Source organism: Schistocerca cancellata, chromosome 3 (assembly GCF_023864275.1).
Source record: "Schistocerca cancellata isolate TAMUIC-IGC-003103 chromosome 3, iqSchCanc2.1, whole genome shotgun sequence".
NCBI classification, from domain to species: Eukaryota; Metazoa; Arthropoda; class Insecta; order Orthoptera; family Acrididae; genus Schistocerca; species Schistocerca cancellata.
The window spans coordinates 464,275,740-464,293,234 of NC_064628.1; the positions used below are offsets into that span (position 1 = coordinate 464,275,740).

A 17,495-nucleotide genomic window follows, 5' to 3' on the forward strand; every position below is an offset into this window, starting at 1 on the left:
AAAGTAAATGCTCCCATTATTATTTACTGGTCTTCTTAAAAGATGATGATTTTCCATCTGGAATTTCTGGGCGGGGAATATTTTTCTTAATTTATGGTCAATTTTGAGCTTTTTGTCCTGCAATATATGTTAATGACATAAACTGTAAGTACATATTTTGTAATGATACACTACTTTACATTCATTGTTTAACACATTTTACGTGGTCTTACTGTACGCATTTTTTGCTTTTAGCAATCACTTGAAAATGGCGTAACAGGCGGAAACCTGGATTGTAATTACATAAATAAAAATAGAGTCAAATGTTGGTGTGTTCACGTAAAAATTATTGTACCACTGTTGCTCAGTAACATAAAAAACAAAAGGCTGTGTTATAACAAACCTCCAAGTTAGTTTGAATGTTTTCATTGCACATGTGAGCAGTGACACAAATGTAAATACCACAGACAATGTTGCTTCAGATCACTGAAATGTGTTAAGATTTATACTACAAGATAATAAAAAGCGACGAACCACGAAGGAATTAACCGAATGTGACCGGAATCTGGAGATGTGATGTACATGTACAGACAAAGAAATGAGTACCATTTCATTTATTCAGGAGAAAGAACTTCACAGATGGAGCAAGTCAGTAAGGAGTTGGTGCGCCTCTGGCCCTTATACAAGCAGTTATTCGGTTTGGTACTGAACATCAGAGTTGTTGGATGCAGTCCTGAGGGATATCGTGCCAAATTTTGTCCAACTGACGCGTTTGATCGCCAAAATCCGGAATTGGTGGGAGAGCCCTGCCCATAATGCTCCAAACAATCTCAGGCGAGAGGTGGTGCGGCGACCTGGCAAGCACAAAGACAAGCAGTAGATACTCACGCCATGTGTGACTGGAAATCGTCTTGCTGAAATGTAAACTAAGCATGGCTTGACATGAAGGGTAACAAAACTGCTCGTAGATTATCGTCGACGTACTACTATACTCTAAGGGTGCCGCGGATGACAATCAAAGGGGTTCTCAATAAAAATAAATAAAGAAACATCACCTCAACCATCAGTCCTGCTTCCTGGGCGACTGTCATGTTGGTATCCCACTGCTACTCGGGGTGTCTTCAGACACGTCGCACGTCGTCGCTGGTCATCGAGACTCATTTCGGAATGTGACTCGTCACTGAAGACCGGACTACACCAGTCAATGAAATTTCAGGCCGAAGAAGTGTATGGAGAAGCGCACATTTTCATCCGGAAAGGAAGTTCCTTAAAGGTTTTTTGATACAAAGCCGGGAAGGTGAAAATGTGACAGCACAAGAACAGGTCAGTAACGTGGTTATGGGTTGACTTCCCAATTCAACTAATCTATAGATTTTTTTTCTGTCTAGCAGAATGCAGGCGCCCATTATGTAGGTGGTCGTTATCGTGGAGGAGCATCACTTCACACAGTCTTCCTGGTCGTTATTATTGGACTGCATCTGCCAGACGTCTCCGTCGTTGACAATACATGTCAGCAGTGATGGTTACACCTCGTTGCACACCACACCGTCGCTGTACCATCAGTTGCGTAACATTATCTTCTGCGGCTGTGCACAGGTCTTTGTACAGGAAGTTGCTGCTTTGTTTGGGCTCAACCATTCCTTTCTTTTCCTTATGTTAGTATAAAGACTTCATTTCTTGTGGACAATAACGATGCAGGATATGAATGGTCGGTGTTGATCAAGAGCCAATTTATGACTAGCAAGCAAAGATGCACATGTGGTCAGCAACTGATTTATGTGATTTTGGCTGAGGATGTGTGGTGCCCATACATACGATTTCTAAACCTTCCCCGTTGCATGGGAAACGTCTCGTGGTGTTGGAATGTTCACAGTTCATCACATGTGACTGTTGTCGAGCACAGTGACGTGGATCATTGAGGATCTTCATCAAGCTCATGTGGTCTTTCTGAACGTTGAGAGTCAATAAAACTCTCCTTAAAACGAGAAAACCATTTTCTTGCTGTGTTCTATCCATTAGCGCTATCCCCAAACACGACGCAAATGTTTCTACCTGCCTCGGCTGCTGTCACACCACTACTGAAGTCAGACAAAAGAATATATTGAAAAGGTTCCGATTTCTCCACTTGGTACTCCATTTTCAAGAATCCACAATTCCTCTCACTATCTCCGTTTAGCAGAATGTCAATTCGTAATAACGTAGCAAACTAGAAATAAAAAATGACATGAAATAAATAAACCCATAGCGATCGGAATGCCGATATGCAAAACAAAATCTTTACGAACTTATGCACCAACCTATTACATTACGTCCATGGATTGTTTATTAACAGTGATCCACGTGATGATGGCGATAAGGCCGCTACGGTCGCAGGTTCGAATCCTGCCTCGGGCATGGATGTTTGTGATGTCCTTAGGTTAGTTAGGTTTAACTAGTTCTAAGTTCTAGGGGACTAATGACCTCAGAAGTTGAGTCCCATAGTGCTCAGAGCCATTTGAACCATTTGATGATGGCGATATAATCCTCCGAAACGTCTAGTGAAAATAATAATATACGTAGCTGGTTACAGTAATTTGTAGTTTCAACTGAAAGAGCGTAGTGTCGGCTCGCGATTTCAGGCTAGGTGCGGTGTGCAACTATGAAGCGCCCCACTCAGCGGCTTATGAATGGTGCAATTATTCATCGAAGCAGTACACTGTACATTACGTTTCAAGAACTTTTCATCTTTTCACTTCTATCGTCCAAACTTTCCATCTTTCGCGCCCATACACAGCTATATCCAACGGAGCACAATATTGTGACGAAGAATAGTCAGGTGGTCACTGTATGTGTATAGGTAACACCTCGCAGTTTAAAATACGGAACATAAGAATTTCGGCTAATGCTGTGGCTGGGAAGTGACAAAGGATATCTTTGAGGATACAAAATCTTTAATCAAAGATATTATTTATTGATACAACGTTGAAGAGCAAATAAATGACGGTATCAGTGATCGAGCATCTTAAAACCCGTCAGGAATGTCCGACAAAGTCACGAGTACACCAGAAGGGAGACGTCACAGCTCCATCTGGCGCTCGGCCCTGGAGATGTCGAAAGTGCAGGGCGAGGTGGCCACCACGCCGGGGCCGGGCACCATGTCATCCCCCGCCACCACCCCGGCGGCTCGCATCTCATCCCGCACCTGCAACACACACACCAGGGCTGCGTAGTTAATCTGCTCCCTCGAAGAACTGCATCGCCACTGTACCTGTAAAATATTAATGTAACATTTCTTATTACCAAAAATGGGTGAGTTCTGTTCTAACCAGATAAACCCTTAAAAGAGTTTCTTGGTCACTTTGGGGCGCTATGTATGGTGTATTACTGATCATAAGGTGTCATCTAATCCTATACTGCTGACGTGGATCATGACGGTGAAGTAATGTATATGTTTCTGTCGGTTGTATTGTTGTTGTTGTGGTCTTCAGTCCTGAGACTGGTTTGATGCAGCTCTCCATGCTACTCTATTCTGTGCAAGCTTCTTCATCTCCCAGTACCTACTGCAACCTACATCCTTCTGAATCTGCTTAGTGTATTGATCTCTTGGTCTCCCTCTACGATTTTTACCCTCCACGCTGCCCTCCAATGCTAAATTTGTGATCCCTCGATGCCTCAGAACATGTCCTACCAACCGATCCCTTCTTCTAGTCAAGTTGTGCCACAAACTTCTCTTCTCCCCAATCCTATTCAATACCTCCTCATTAGTTACGTGATCTACCCACCTTATCTTCAGCATTCTTCTGTAGCACCGCATTTCGAAAGCTTCTATTCTCTTCTTGTCCAAACTAGTTATCGTCCATGTCTCACTTCCATACATGGCTACACTCCATACAAATACTTTCAGAAACGACTTCCTGACACCTAAATCTATACTCGATGTTAACAAATTTCTCTTCTTGAGAAACGCTTTCCTTGCCATTGCCAGTCTACATTTTATATCCTCTCTACTTCGACCATCATCGGTTATTTTACTCCCTAAATAGCAAAACTCCTTTACTACTTTAAGTGTCTCATTTCCTAATCTAATTCCCTCAGCATCACCCGACTTAATTTGACTACATTCCATTATCCTCGTTTTGCTTTTGTTGATGTTCATCTTATATCCTCCTTTCAAGACACTGTCCATTCCGTTCAACTGCTCTTCCAAATCCTTTGCTGTCTCTGACAGAATTACAATGTCATCGGCGAACCTCAAAGTTTTTACTTCTTCTCCATGAATTTTAATACCTACTCCGAATTTTTCTTTTGTTTCCTTTACTGCTTGCTCAATATACAGATTGAATAACATCGGGGAGAGGCTACAACCCTGTCTCACTCCTTTCCCAACCACTGCTTCCCTTTCATGCCCCTCGACTCTTATAACTGCCATCTGGTTTCTGTACAAATTGTAAATAGCCTTTCGCTCCTTGTATTTTACCCCTGCCACCTTCAGAATTTGAAAGAGAGTATTCTAGTCAACATTGTCAAAAGCTTTCTCTAAGTCTACAAATGCTAGAAACGTAGGTTTGCCTTTTCTTAATCTTTCTTCCAAGATAAGTCGTAAGGTCAGTATTGCCTCACGTGTTCCAACATTTCTACGGAATCCAAACTGATCTTCCCCGAGGTCGGCTTCTACCAGTTTTTCCATTCGTCTGTAAAGAATTCGCGTTAGTATTTTGCAGCTGTGACTTATTAAACTGATAGTTCGGTAACTTTCACATCTGTCAACACCTGCTTTCTTTGGGATTGGAATTATTATATTCTTCTTAAAGTCTGAGGGTATTTCGCCTGTCTCATACATCGTGCTCACCAGATGGTAGAGTTTTGTCATGACTGGCTCTCCTGAGGCCATCAGTAGTTCTAATGGAATGTTGTCTACTCCCGGGGCCTTGTTTTGACTCAGGTCTTTCAGTGCTCTGTCAAACTCTTCACGCAGTATCTTATCTCCCATTTCATCTTCATCTACATCCTCTTCCATTTCCATAATATTGTCCTCAAGTACATCGCCCTTGTATAAACCCTCTATATACTCCTTCCACCTTTCTGCTTTCCCTTCTTTGCTTAGAACTGGGTTGCCATCTGAGCTCTTGATATTCATACAAGTGGTTCTCTTCTCTCCAAAGGTCTCTTTAATTTTCCTGTAGGCAGTATCTATCTTATCTATGTGTATCGGTTGTATATTAGAGCATAATATGAGTTGAGATGGAAACGTGGCTGAATCACACAAATGAGCTGTCATGTTTGAACGTGCCTATGACCATAACGTGAATGAAATTGCGCGATGTCTTGGTATATCAACGCAGGGTGTCCAAAGTGTGTACTAGGAAAGGCGTACCACTCGAAGCTGTGTGTCATTGCGTAAAAACATCGATCGTATAAAAATGCAACTCATCTGAGACCGATGAAGAATGCTACGTCTTGTCAATGACACTCATCTATTAATGCAAGTCCTTATCAGTTTCCGAGCGGAGTGAAATATATACAGTGGATATTTGCAGTCTTGTACCTCTCATATGGCAAGTGCTCACAGCTGTGTGTAACGCTGTGTGTAACGCTGTACGTCTTAAATGGACTAAACAGTACTGAAATTGGACAGCATTTCAGTGGAGGCCCGTAGTGTGGTCCGAGGAGTCATGATTTGAGCTCATTTCAAGCGGTACAGGGTGCACAATGCACCAAAGGACCATGCAGGTGTTTAAACCCATAGTGTCTAACGGATTTATGCAGGTATCTAGCACCAAATGACTTCGTACAGTTCACGTAATTACCAGAAATTACGGGTGGTGGTTTGTGGATGTGGATCTGGCGTCGAACAGTGTCCAACATGTGTTCCATCGGGTTCACATCAGGCGAATTTGCTGACATCAAAGCAAGTTCACCTCCATTCACCTCCAACCATTATAGCACGATTCTGACTTATGTAAGGACAATTATCATGATGGAAATGCCCTCTAACATAAAGCGATGCGAGAGGTCCACAATAACTTTCACGCAGTCCGCGGCTGTCATGATGCCCTTTATTACCAGCCCAACTCAAAAATGGAGCCCATGTGATGGTCCCCACTACCTTATGGCTGTACCTACCGTCCTTCGTCAGTGGTGGGTACAAGTTTTGAGCAGCCGGCCGCCCGGATGACGGCCTGTCTAGACAACATCTTAGTGCCACAAGAAACGTAAGTCGTCCGATCAGGCGATTTATTTCTATTGACTCAGGGTCCAATCTTGGTGATCGAGTCCTGATCCAGTTTTAACTGACGATGTCGCTGTGTCAACATCCGAGGACGTAGGTGTCACCTGCGGCAGAACTTTCCTGGTTAGAACAATACTATCGAACCTTTACTTGCCCACTGATTATCCTCGACCTAAATACGCCAGAAAATATCCATGGCTATTTGGAACAGTGGATGAAACGAAGCGATCAATATTCTCGTTATTTGTCTGATTTATGGCATGTGTCAACGAACAGCTTTGGATAGATAAAGCTTTCAGAAGAAACGGACTTTCTTCCTCGCCGAATTGAGGTCATTTCTGTACTGGAGGTTCTGTGTTTTGCGATATCTCGTTGATGATTCCTGGACATGAGTAATATTTTGTTCGTGTGCTTGTTTTGGTTGAGTTAAAAATGGTGAAATTATGTTTCCGCAGAGGTTATAATTTTGTGTTGCACTTTTATTTGCTTTTGGCCTATTTCAATCTCATGGCCATTATCTAGCATCTGCATGTAAGTTGCCATGTGTGTACTGTTCGTAGACCATTCACATTCACATGCACGCTATTGATAGTGACTATCAGGTTTAAACCGGTCCACAGCAAATATGAGAAATAGATAAAATTACAGCCTGGGCAAAAATATGTCTTCATTTAACTTGTTATTTGATGGTTGTGGAGCCACTGAAGAAAAAAACAAATGACAAATCACACAAACGTGGAATGCAGTGTAGCCTTACCTTTTCAACGGCGCGGAATACTCTCAGCAGGTTCAGTCCTGCGACCTTCTTCAGATCGTCCGGGGTCCAGTCGCCCCGCCGTAGCAGCTCGGTAAACAGCTCAGGATACATGGACACATCCTCTAGGCCGCGCGGAGTCCTGCAGCAGCAAATGCTCCTGAATTATTCATCAAACTTTGTGTCCGCCATTCTCGCTTGCTTGTAGCACTCAAAAAGAGACCTGCGAGTACGGCGGCTTGTATTTTCACCTGAAATACATGTCTTTTATACGCCAAGTGAAGTTTTAAAAGTCAGTAGCTCCATATAACCTAATACATCGTGGTAGGGAGAAAGTTTGTTGCTAATACAGACTGCAAAACTCAACTGCGAAAATCATTTGGTATGAAACAGTGCATGTGGTGATAAAGAAACCAATTACGTCAACACTACCGAAATCAGTACGTAAACGATCCAATATCTTCTTGCAGTAGATATTAATACAAACACTGTCTTTTTGAACCTCGTAAATAATAGTTCGTTTCTGCATAAAACTGCACACATGAATAACACTGTGCTCGCAGGGATAAGACAACTGGTGTAGTTTAATTTTTAAATTCTTCAATTAATAGTGATTAATCGAATGTTGCGATTTCTGTTGTCATTTAATGTTAAAGGAAGCAATATTAAGGTTTAACATCTCGTCTACGATGATGTATTAGACTCGAGCGCAAACTCAGTTAGGAGATAGATGGGTAAAGATGGTAAAGATCTCGAGGAGGAGGAGGAGGAGGAGATTAGTGTTTAACGTCCCGTCGACAACGAGGTCATTAGAGACGGAGCGCAAGCTCGGGTGAGGAAAGGATGGGGAAGGAAATCGGCCGTGCCCTTTCAAAGGAACCATTTAGGAAAATCACGGAAAACCTAAAGCAGGATGGCCGGAGACGGGATTGAACCGTCGTCCTCCCGAATGCGAGTCCAGTGTGCTAACCACTGCGCCACCTCGCTCGGTTAAATATCTCGAGCGTGTCCTTTTCAAAGGAACCCTCCCCATGACGTTAGGCTTTAGCGAAGTAGAAAAGCCACGGGAAACGCAAATCTGAATAACCTAACTGGGAACTGAACCTATATCCTCCCGAATTCGTGTCCCTTGTCTTATTTATTGCACCTCCTCGCTCGGTGCTTTTATTGTTGATCGCCGCTGATGTGACATTTAACTGCTGTCGTAATTTTCATTTTCACCTGCATGCAGTTTCTTTGACAGTGAATTTCATTTGCTTTGGTGATTCAAGAACTTTGAGTACAGATGTACAGGGTGTTACAAAAAGGTACGGCCAAACTTTCAGGAAACATTCCTCACACGCAAAGAAAGAAAATATGTTATGTGGACATGTGTACGGAAACGCTTACTTTCCATGTTAGAGCTCATTTTATTACTTCTCTTCAAATCACATTAATCATGGAATGGAAACACACAGCAACAGAACGTACCAGCGTGACTTCAAACACTTTGTTACAGAAAATGTTCAAAATGTCCTCCGTTAGCGAGGATACATGCATCCACCCTCCGTCGCATGGAATCCCTGATGCGCTGATGCAGCCCTGGAGATTGGCGTATTGTATCACAGCCGTCCGCAATACGAACACGAAGAGTCTACATTTGGTACCGGGGTTGCGTAGACAAGAGCTTTCAAATGCCTCCATAAATGAAAGTCAAGAGGGTTGAGGTCAGGAGAGCGTGGAGGCCATGGAATTGCTCCGCCTCTACCAATCCATCGGTCACCGAATCTGTTGTTGAGAACCGTACGAACACTTCGACTGAAATGTGCAGGAGCTCCATCGTGCATGAACCACATGTTGTGTCGTACTTGTAAAGGCACATGTTCTAGCAACACAGGTAGAGTATTCCGTATGAAATCATGATAACGTGCTCCATTGAGCGTAGGTGGAAGAAACTAAAATCAGCTCTAACATGGAAATTAAGCGTTTCCGGACACGTGTCCACATAACATCTTTTCTTTATTTGTGTGTGAGAAATGTTTCCTGAAAGTTTGGCCGTACCTTTTTGTAACACCCTGTATATAGGACCCCAGAGAATCTCAGCACAGCGAATACTGCAGTTCATCGAAGAGCGGACGGGATGATTATGAACTCCATTTCAGAGGATCTTAGGAATGTACGCTGAATTTACCGGTACATTGATCCATGGTTTCCGAAGGCGCATTACCAGTTAACTTGAACTTAGTGCGTGGGAAATGAAAAGCATATTATTCAGTGCTTTATACTAAAATCACTGGCAGCTCGTAACCACACGTTCACAGTTACCTCTCAGACTGATCCTGGAAGACCTATATTAGTTGGACCGTTTTTGCTTCTGTTTTCGTGTAGTTACATCCGTCTCGGTTTCCACTATGAATTTTGATGCCCTTCTAGTACGCTGTCGGCACCATAGATGTATGGATATAGTCACTTCAGAGTGTTTGTGTTTTTCACAGCATCTGGGGAATATATATAAATAACCGAAACCAAATCTAAGCACTATCCTTCATTCCCTGAGTATGCATTACATTCAGCACTGGTTATCAGTTTTTTGACTGATTTCTTTGGGGAACAAGGAATTCCTCACTTGTCCCAAACTCTTCCTCTCTGAGTAGCACTTGCACTCTGCATCCTCAATTATTTTTTGTGTGTATTCCACTCTTTGTCATCCCCTACGCTTTTTACCCTCTACAATGTCACTTTCCTTACCACTTCTGTGGAGAACCTCCTCATACCTTACTGAAACACTTCAGGCTGTAGCCAGCCTCTCGCTTCACTGTGTGTAATATTTTTGTAATCTTTCGACTGATTTGATGCAGCTCACCCGAATTACTTTCTTGCGCAAAAAATTTTCATCTCAGAGTAGCACTTGCAACCTGTGTCTTTAACTACTTGCTGGATGTATCCCAGCCTCTGTCTTCCTCTACAGTTTTTAGCCTCTACAGTTCCCTCTAGTGCCATGAATGTTACTGCCTGATATGTTATGGGCTGTTCTATCATCCTGTCCCTTCTTCTTGCCAGTCATTTCCATATACTCCTTTCTTCGTCGATTCAGCGGAGAACCTCCTCATTTCTTACGTTATCAGTCCACCTAATTTTCAACATTCTTCTATAGTTCTACATCTGAAATAGTTCTACAACACTGAAGCACCAAAGAAACTGGTATAGGCATGCTTATTCAAATACAGAGACTTGTAAACAAGCAGAATACGGCGCTGGGGTCGGTAACGCCTATATAAGGAAGAAAGTGTCTGGTGAAGTTGTTAGATAGGTTACTGCTGCTACAGTGGCTGATTTCTAGATTTAAGTGAGTCTGAACGTGATGTTATGGGCGGTGCAAGAGCGATGGGACACAGTATCTTCGAGGTAGCGATGAAGTGGGGATTTTCCCGCACGACCACTTCACGAGTGTACCGTTAATATCAGGAATCCGCTAAAAAATCAAATCTCCGACATCTCTGTTGCCGGAAAAAGACCCTGCTAGAAAGTGAGCAGCGACGACTGAAGAGAATCGTTCAACGCGATAGAAGTGCAACCCTTCAGCAAATTTCAGTGCTAGGCCATCAACAAGTGTCAGCGGGCGAACCGTTCAACGAAACATCATCATATGGTCTTTCGGAGCCACTCGTGTACCCTTTATGACTGCACGACATAAAGCTTTGCACCTCGCTTGAGCCCGTCAACACCGACATTGGACTGTTGATGACTGCAAACATGTTGCCTGGTAGGGCGAGTCTCGTTTCAAATTGTATCGAACGGATGGATGTGTACCTTTATGGATACAATCTCATGAATCCACAGCCCTGCATGTCATCAGGGGACTGATGGTGGAGGCTCTAATGATGTAGGGCGTTTCCAGCTGTAGTGATATGGGATCCTGATACGTTAGATACGACTCTGACAAGTGACACGCTTTTAAGCATCGTGCCTGATCACCTGGATCCATTCATATCCATTGTGCATTCCTACGGATTTGGGCAACCAGCAGGACAATGCGACACCCCACACGTCTAGAATTGCTACAGTGTGGCTCCAAGAACACTTTTCTGAGTTTAACCACTTCCGCTGGCCACAAATCTCCCCAGACATGAACATTATTGACTATATCTGGAATGTCTTGCAAACGTTCTCTTCAGAACGGATCTCCACCCCGTCGTACTCTTACGGATTTATGGACAGGCCTGCAGGATTCATGGTACAAATTTCCTCCGACACTACTTCAGACTTTTGTCGAGTCCATGCCACGTCGTGTTGCGGCACTTCTGTGTGCTCTGTAAAATATTAGGCAGGTGTGCCAATTTCTTTGGCTCTTGAGTGTATATTCTGTTCTGGTTTTTCTGAAGTCCATGTGTGACCATCATATACTGCTGTGTTCCAAACGCACATCCTCATAAATTTCTTCGCCAAATTAGGACCTATGAATGGTACTTGTAGACTCCTATTGGCCAGGAATGTGCTTTTTATGTTCTCTGGGGAGCTGTGGAGGATAAAAACTGTAGAAAAATACAGAGACTGGAATACATCCAGCAAATAATTGAAGACGTAGGTTGCAAGTGCTGCTCTGAGATGATGAGGTTTGCACAGGAGAGGAATTCGCGGCTGGTCGCATCAAACCATCGATAAGACTGATGACCCAAAAGAAAAAAAAATTAAATTATCATTTGGCATTGATGGACGGGAGCCACATCCGGGGAAGGCAGACCATACAGCAACAATGACGGAAAACAGGCTATCTAAAATAGAATTTAGCAGGACAATAGTTGGAAAGAGTTGAAGAGGAAGACCCAGAATCAGGTGGTGAAATAACATCCTGGAGGACACAGCTAAGACGGACATCAGCACTGGATGGACAGACATCTTCTCAGTTTTCTTTGGCATTGTTATGTATATTACTTTTGATAGAAACTAGGATATGTGAGCTGTTAAGCTGAAGGCACGATAGTGCTCGCTCCTATCTGCCTTTGTTACCTTTGGGATAGTCGTTTGGTTGCCACTTATCTCAATGATTTTATAAATTCCCCAACCTCCCTATTACATACGACTATTCCTTGCGTTCACCAGTGGGCGTCGGTCAACTGTGCACGCTCAGACACACTCATCCAGCACATGTCCTTTGTTTGGGCACTTTGTATATGAAGTAGCAGATGTCGTGGGTTCGATGTCCGGAGAGAGTGCCCTCCACTTTTAATAGCTTAGCTCCTTGAAATGGCCTAGCAAAAGGGTGAAGGACACTTTCCCATCACTGATCATGGTGTGCTACATGACAGAATCGCACTGCTCCTCCCCAGGTGCCAACGAAATATGCTCGCACCAGATCAGTACACGGGCTGGGCACGTTGTCTGGGATGCAAGAGGAGTAGCATGTTTCGATGACTGCACCCAAGCAATGTTACGGCCAGACTGATGCCATCGATAGGAGTGCACCTATACACGGCCAGAATGGTGTATAAGGCTTCCACAGCCGTCAGTGTCAGCAAGGTCTTCGTCATTTGTGCTTTGAATACCCTGACCATCCACCCAGTCCCTGATTTGGACGGCTAGTTAAAGGAGTCGGTGGTCAGGTTCAAATGGTTCAAATGGCTCTGAGCACCATGAAACATAACTTCTGAGGTCATCAATCCCCTAGAACTTAGAACTACTTAAACCTAACTAACCTAAGAACATCACACACATCCATGCCCGAGGCAGGATTCGAACCTGCGACCGATGCGGTTGCGCGTTTCCAGGCTGTAGTGCCTAGAACCGCTCGGCCACACCGGCCGGCAGTGGTCAGGTGTTCACCGCCACTACGGCGATAGAAGACCTGGAATTGTGACGAAGAAACCTGGTCACTGTTGTCAGACACGGTATGTCGGGCGCTTCCTCGATTGTGGATATTGTAGATAGCGTGCGTAGTCAATGACTGCATTCGTGTCACAAAAAGGTAGTGAGAGTGGGTGTGAAATGTTCAGGAAAAGTCAGCATAGTATTTCTCACACTGGCAGTTCTGATGTGTCCATGGAGGCAATATATGTTCCGTCAAGCTAACGCCTTCATGCCCGACATCCCTAACAGCGAGGAATGAAGTAGCTGGAGAATGGGGTGGGGGGGCGGGGTTTTTGCAGCAGAGGCAGATTTATGACTTGGCATTTAGAGTTAGCTAGGTTAATGTTACGACGCCGTTTTTTGCATTGAAGCTGTGCCGTATCGTAAAATAGTTAGGAAATGCCAGGTCTGCTTGGTATTGTATAGGTTTCAGATAGTCTGACTGCACAACCAACAAAATTTTGTGCAGCAATAGGTCGCGGGCCGAGCTGTAAGCGTGAACTCGTCCGCTTTCTGGTGATCATACTCGATTCGGGACCACGGAAAAGGCGATAAAGAGCGTGTGCAGTCTCATGTTGGGGGGGGGGGGGGGCGGAAGCTGGTTTCGCAGTTATAACCACTTAAAAACAGTGCCCACTGTTGCTGACACCGTGCTGTCCTTCCAGCAAAAGCATCGACTGAGTCCTAAGATGCGATATCAGTGGTTTGTGGTAGGATAATATTTCTAGTTTATACCATAAAAATACCCATACATTTTCTTCAGTCCGTAAATTATGACTAAATCCTCGTTACCAGTTTGGGACTATTTTTATTTGCTTTGCCGTTAATGAAGTTAAATTCTTTTGGGTCATATATCTTCAAGCAGTCGACATTTCGACCCCTCTGCTACGATATGCTTCAGGATCTTGTGGTGTCCACTGTAGACTGAGAAATTTCAACCACCAGTGTCACCTTTCCTTATAAAGGGAAGTTTCCCCGCGCTTGCACTGGAGAAGTGCGATTATTTGGTAAAAATCTTACACTAACATTGGTGAGCCATAGTCGCTGCATGGTAAGAGATGTTTTCCCGAGCTAATGCCGAGGAAGGGGGTTATTGGCTAAAACTCTTGTGGCTACCGTTGGTGGACCAACGTCATTGATTAGAGAGGGAAGAACTTCAATAGAGAGGACGGCTATACGCTTACGACATCATGGCTTCCCACCATCAACGAAGCGAACACGCGGCCTGGAAACTTATTCTGCAGACAATACAGTAATATTATTGGATAAATATTCCCCCTCTAATGTTCTGCCCTTTTCGCTTCTAGGGAATGATGTGGGCCCGTCAGTAGCAGTAGGAGGATTCTTAACCAGTAACTCTTCTCCAGCATAATTACGGAAAAGACCCTTTCAAACCAGCGACGTTGGTCCACCAATGGTAATTCCAGGAGTTTTAGCTAATAACATCCTTCCTCGACACTATCGGGGGAAAACGTCTCTTACTGACCGATGACGAAGCGCAGGCTGAAGGTCATTAGGGCTTGTCAGACCACTTATACGACGGAACCACCCCGTTCGCAGTCTGTGATACATCTGTTGGAACCATCGTGGCTGAGCGATTTGAGCTCCTTGGGATATAACTATCTTTTCGATGTGATACTGTTGCTGCCGAGAATGTGTCCCAGATATTTAACACTACGGGGGAAAATTCTCCAGTTTTCTGACTGGCAACGTAGGACATTTTCCGAAATCCCTTTGGAAAGGAATTCATGGTATGTTACGTGTGTCGTGTCTATAGCCCCTGTTATGACGGTAACGTCAAAGTAAATAGTGCGCTCCAGAATATCATGAATGAATAACTCTAAGTATTTCTGAAACACGGCTGGGATGCTACCAAACCCAGACGGTTAGCGGTTGCAATGGAATATGTCGAATGGCACATTTAAAACCAAAATATGTTTTGGCTCGTTATCTAACGGAAATTGCAAATATGCGTCTTTTAAATCAATAATGTTGGGCTCTTGCTACTTTTATTTACAAATCTTTGTAGATTTGGTATAGAATACAGATCAACTCTTGAGTGAGTATTTATAGTTGCTTTAAAGTCGCAACAAATGCGCATAGGCCGGTTCGAATTTCCTATGACGACTACTGGAGTTGCTCATTAACTGTCTGACACTGTCGAAATGACGTGTTGTGCCTAAAGTTGTGCCATCAACATCTACAACTTCAAGCGCATGACCGTGAGCTCTACTAAATGTACGCACTGCCAATGGTTAATACATATATGAGCAGAATTCGGAACTCGACATTTTTCACATGTACGCGTCATTGCTAGACGTGAAAGGAGTGGTAAGGGGCAAAAAATACCCTAGCGTAAAAGAAAGTTTGAAAGACAGTCTATTTTGGATTTGTAGTCTAAGCGCTTACCCACTAACTTACGGATTCACACATTGTGATATAGTACCAGTTCAGTTCATAGCCGTAATTTACGTCTCTTCAGTGAAAAGAACTACTTATGGACGCTAGCTGAATTGTATCACTTCATTCATAGACTGCAACGTGTCTATGATCTGCACACTGGTACCAAAAACGTAAGAATGAAGGTAACATTTCCGTAAAGGGTTACTGTCATGTAACAAAGTAACAGAGATCGAGGAAACTTGGACTATATACGGGAAGAACTGCTACAGCATACTACAGAAGGTAATTTAAAGACATACGCAATGAAATGAATAGATATGGCACATTATTCAAAGGCAGTAATTACTCTAAAGTCACCGCAGCACATGACGGTCCCCTAGACGGTACAAATGGCTGGACTTGATTCTTAATAGAGTGTCTCCACAGATGGCAATGCACTGATGCATCGTGCTTCCACTCTGGCTACAAGCTTGGTCTTACCAAGCTTTTATGGTAAGAGGCCCCATTTCAACACCACTGCGGTTGCCAGCTACTGGATGGTCGTTGGTGCATGTGGACTTACTGCCTTACGCCTTGCCAATGCATACCGTACTTGTTCGATGCATTTACATAGGGGGAAGGAGCGTTCCAGTCCATTCACCGAATATTCTCTATACCAGGAGCTCATTTGTCTGCTCTTTTCGATTCAATCGCTCATTGTCATTCATAAAACTGAAACAAGGACCGAATGAACCCCTGAAAAGACGCACAACGAGGAGTGGTGTGTCAATATAACGTTGACTGATGACTGTACCGTGCTGAAGTATTGGGAGGTCAGTACAACCGTGCAACATTATGCCTCCCCACATTATAATATAATATCTGGATCACCATAACGGCTATGTTCGACAGTGTTGCGGGACGCATTACGTGTTCCCACCTTTCAGCATGAGAGGATATTTCCAGCATTGTCTAACTTGACAGTTTTTGTGGTTCAGGCATTATGGTGGGCCGTACTTACCTCCAAATCTTTGTACACGGCACACTCACCGGTCTATGTCATTGAGACACTGTACCCCTTCCCCATTTGCGCCTTTCAGGACTGCATTCGCCCTTAAACTGAGTTTTATGAATGTCAGCGCAACCGCGTCGAAGAGGGCAGGGAGAGAAGCTCTTCGAAGGAGACGATATTTGGCGAATGGACTGACCTACCTGTTCGCCACTCTTAAGGCCGATCGAGCTGTTGTGGGATGCGTTGTGTAGACACATTACAGCACTGTGTATATTTGAGTGATGTATCTTCTGTCGGACATGTCCGTCAGGACATCACTTGTGACGACGTGGCTGCTGCATAGAGAATAGGGAGAGAAAGGAAAGGAATGGGTGGGAATTCGTGACTTTCAGCTCCACAGGGTATTGTGGTAATGCATTGGCAAAAGTTAAAAAAGTATGCCAGACCGGGACTCGAACCCGGATTTACCGCACCTCATGGGCGCTTGCCTTAGGTCAGGCACCGATACACTCAAATTTTCAATGTATCACACGATGCACTGCATCGTCCCTCATCCATTAATCCCTTACTCGCAAGTTATTGATTTCCATAGAAGTTCGGTAAATATTTGCACATCCGCACTGACACATGTCCAACAGAAAAGACACCACTGAAATATACAGTTCGTACAAGCGCAACGGCTCTTTGACTTTTGTATCATTGCAGTTGCACTAACATCGTCCGAGCTCCTACGGGAATCAATATTTTGCGAGGAGGCGGCTGCAGTGCAGCGTGCGGTAAGTTGGATATATTAGTCACCAAGGGATTGTCTCCTGATGGCCGAAGCGGTTAAGGCAAATTGCTCATCAGAAGCGGCAAATCCGTGTTCGAGTCCCTGGCCAGCACAACTTTTCCAACTTTCTTCTTTGCATTATCACATGCCCTGTGCGGCTGGAAGACCATAATTCCCACCCATCCCTTCCCTTTTCTTCCACATCCCATAATTCATATACACTACTGGCCATAAAAATTGCTACACCAAGGAGAAATGCATATGATAAACGGGTATTCATTGGACAAATATATTATACTAGAATTGACATGTGATTACATTTTTACCCAATTTGGGTGCATAGATCCTGAGAAATCAGTACCCAGAACAACCACCTCTGGCCGTAATAACGGCCTTGATACGCCTGGGCATTGAGTCAAACGGAGCTTGGATGGTGTGTATAGGTACAGCTGCCCATGCAGCTTCAACACGATACCACAGTTCATCAAGAGTAGTGAATGGCGTATTGTGACAAGCCAGTTGCTCGGCCACCATTGACCAGACGTTCTCAGTTGGTGAGACATCT

General features: G+C 43.9%; 1 protein-coding gene across 1 annotated transcript in view; it reads right to left on the reverse strand.

Moving 5' to 3' along the window:
• Positions 1-2,941: 2,941 nt before the first annotated feature.
• Positions 2,942-17,495, reverse strand: part of LOC126176366 (dipeptidase 1-like) — a 290,014-nt gene continuing 275,460 nt past the window's right edge. The window contains exons 9-10 of the mRNA XM_049923521.1: positions 6,945-7,083; positions 2,942-3,160 (exon numbers count right to left, since the gene is read on the reverse strand). Of these exons, the coding sequence (XP_049779478.1) occupies positions 3,035-3,160; positions 6,945-7,083 (265 nt within the window). The 3' untranslated portion in view covers positions 2,942-3,034. The remainder of the gene's footprint in view (positions 3,161-6,944; positions 7,084-17,495) is intronic.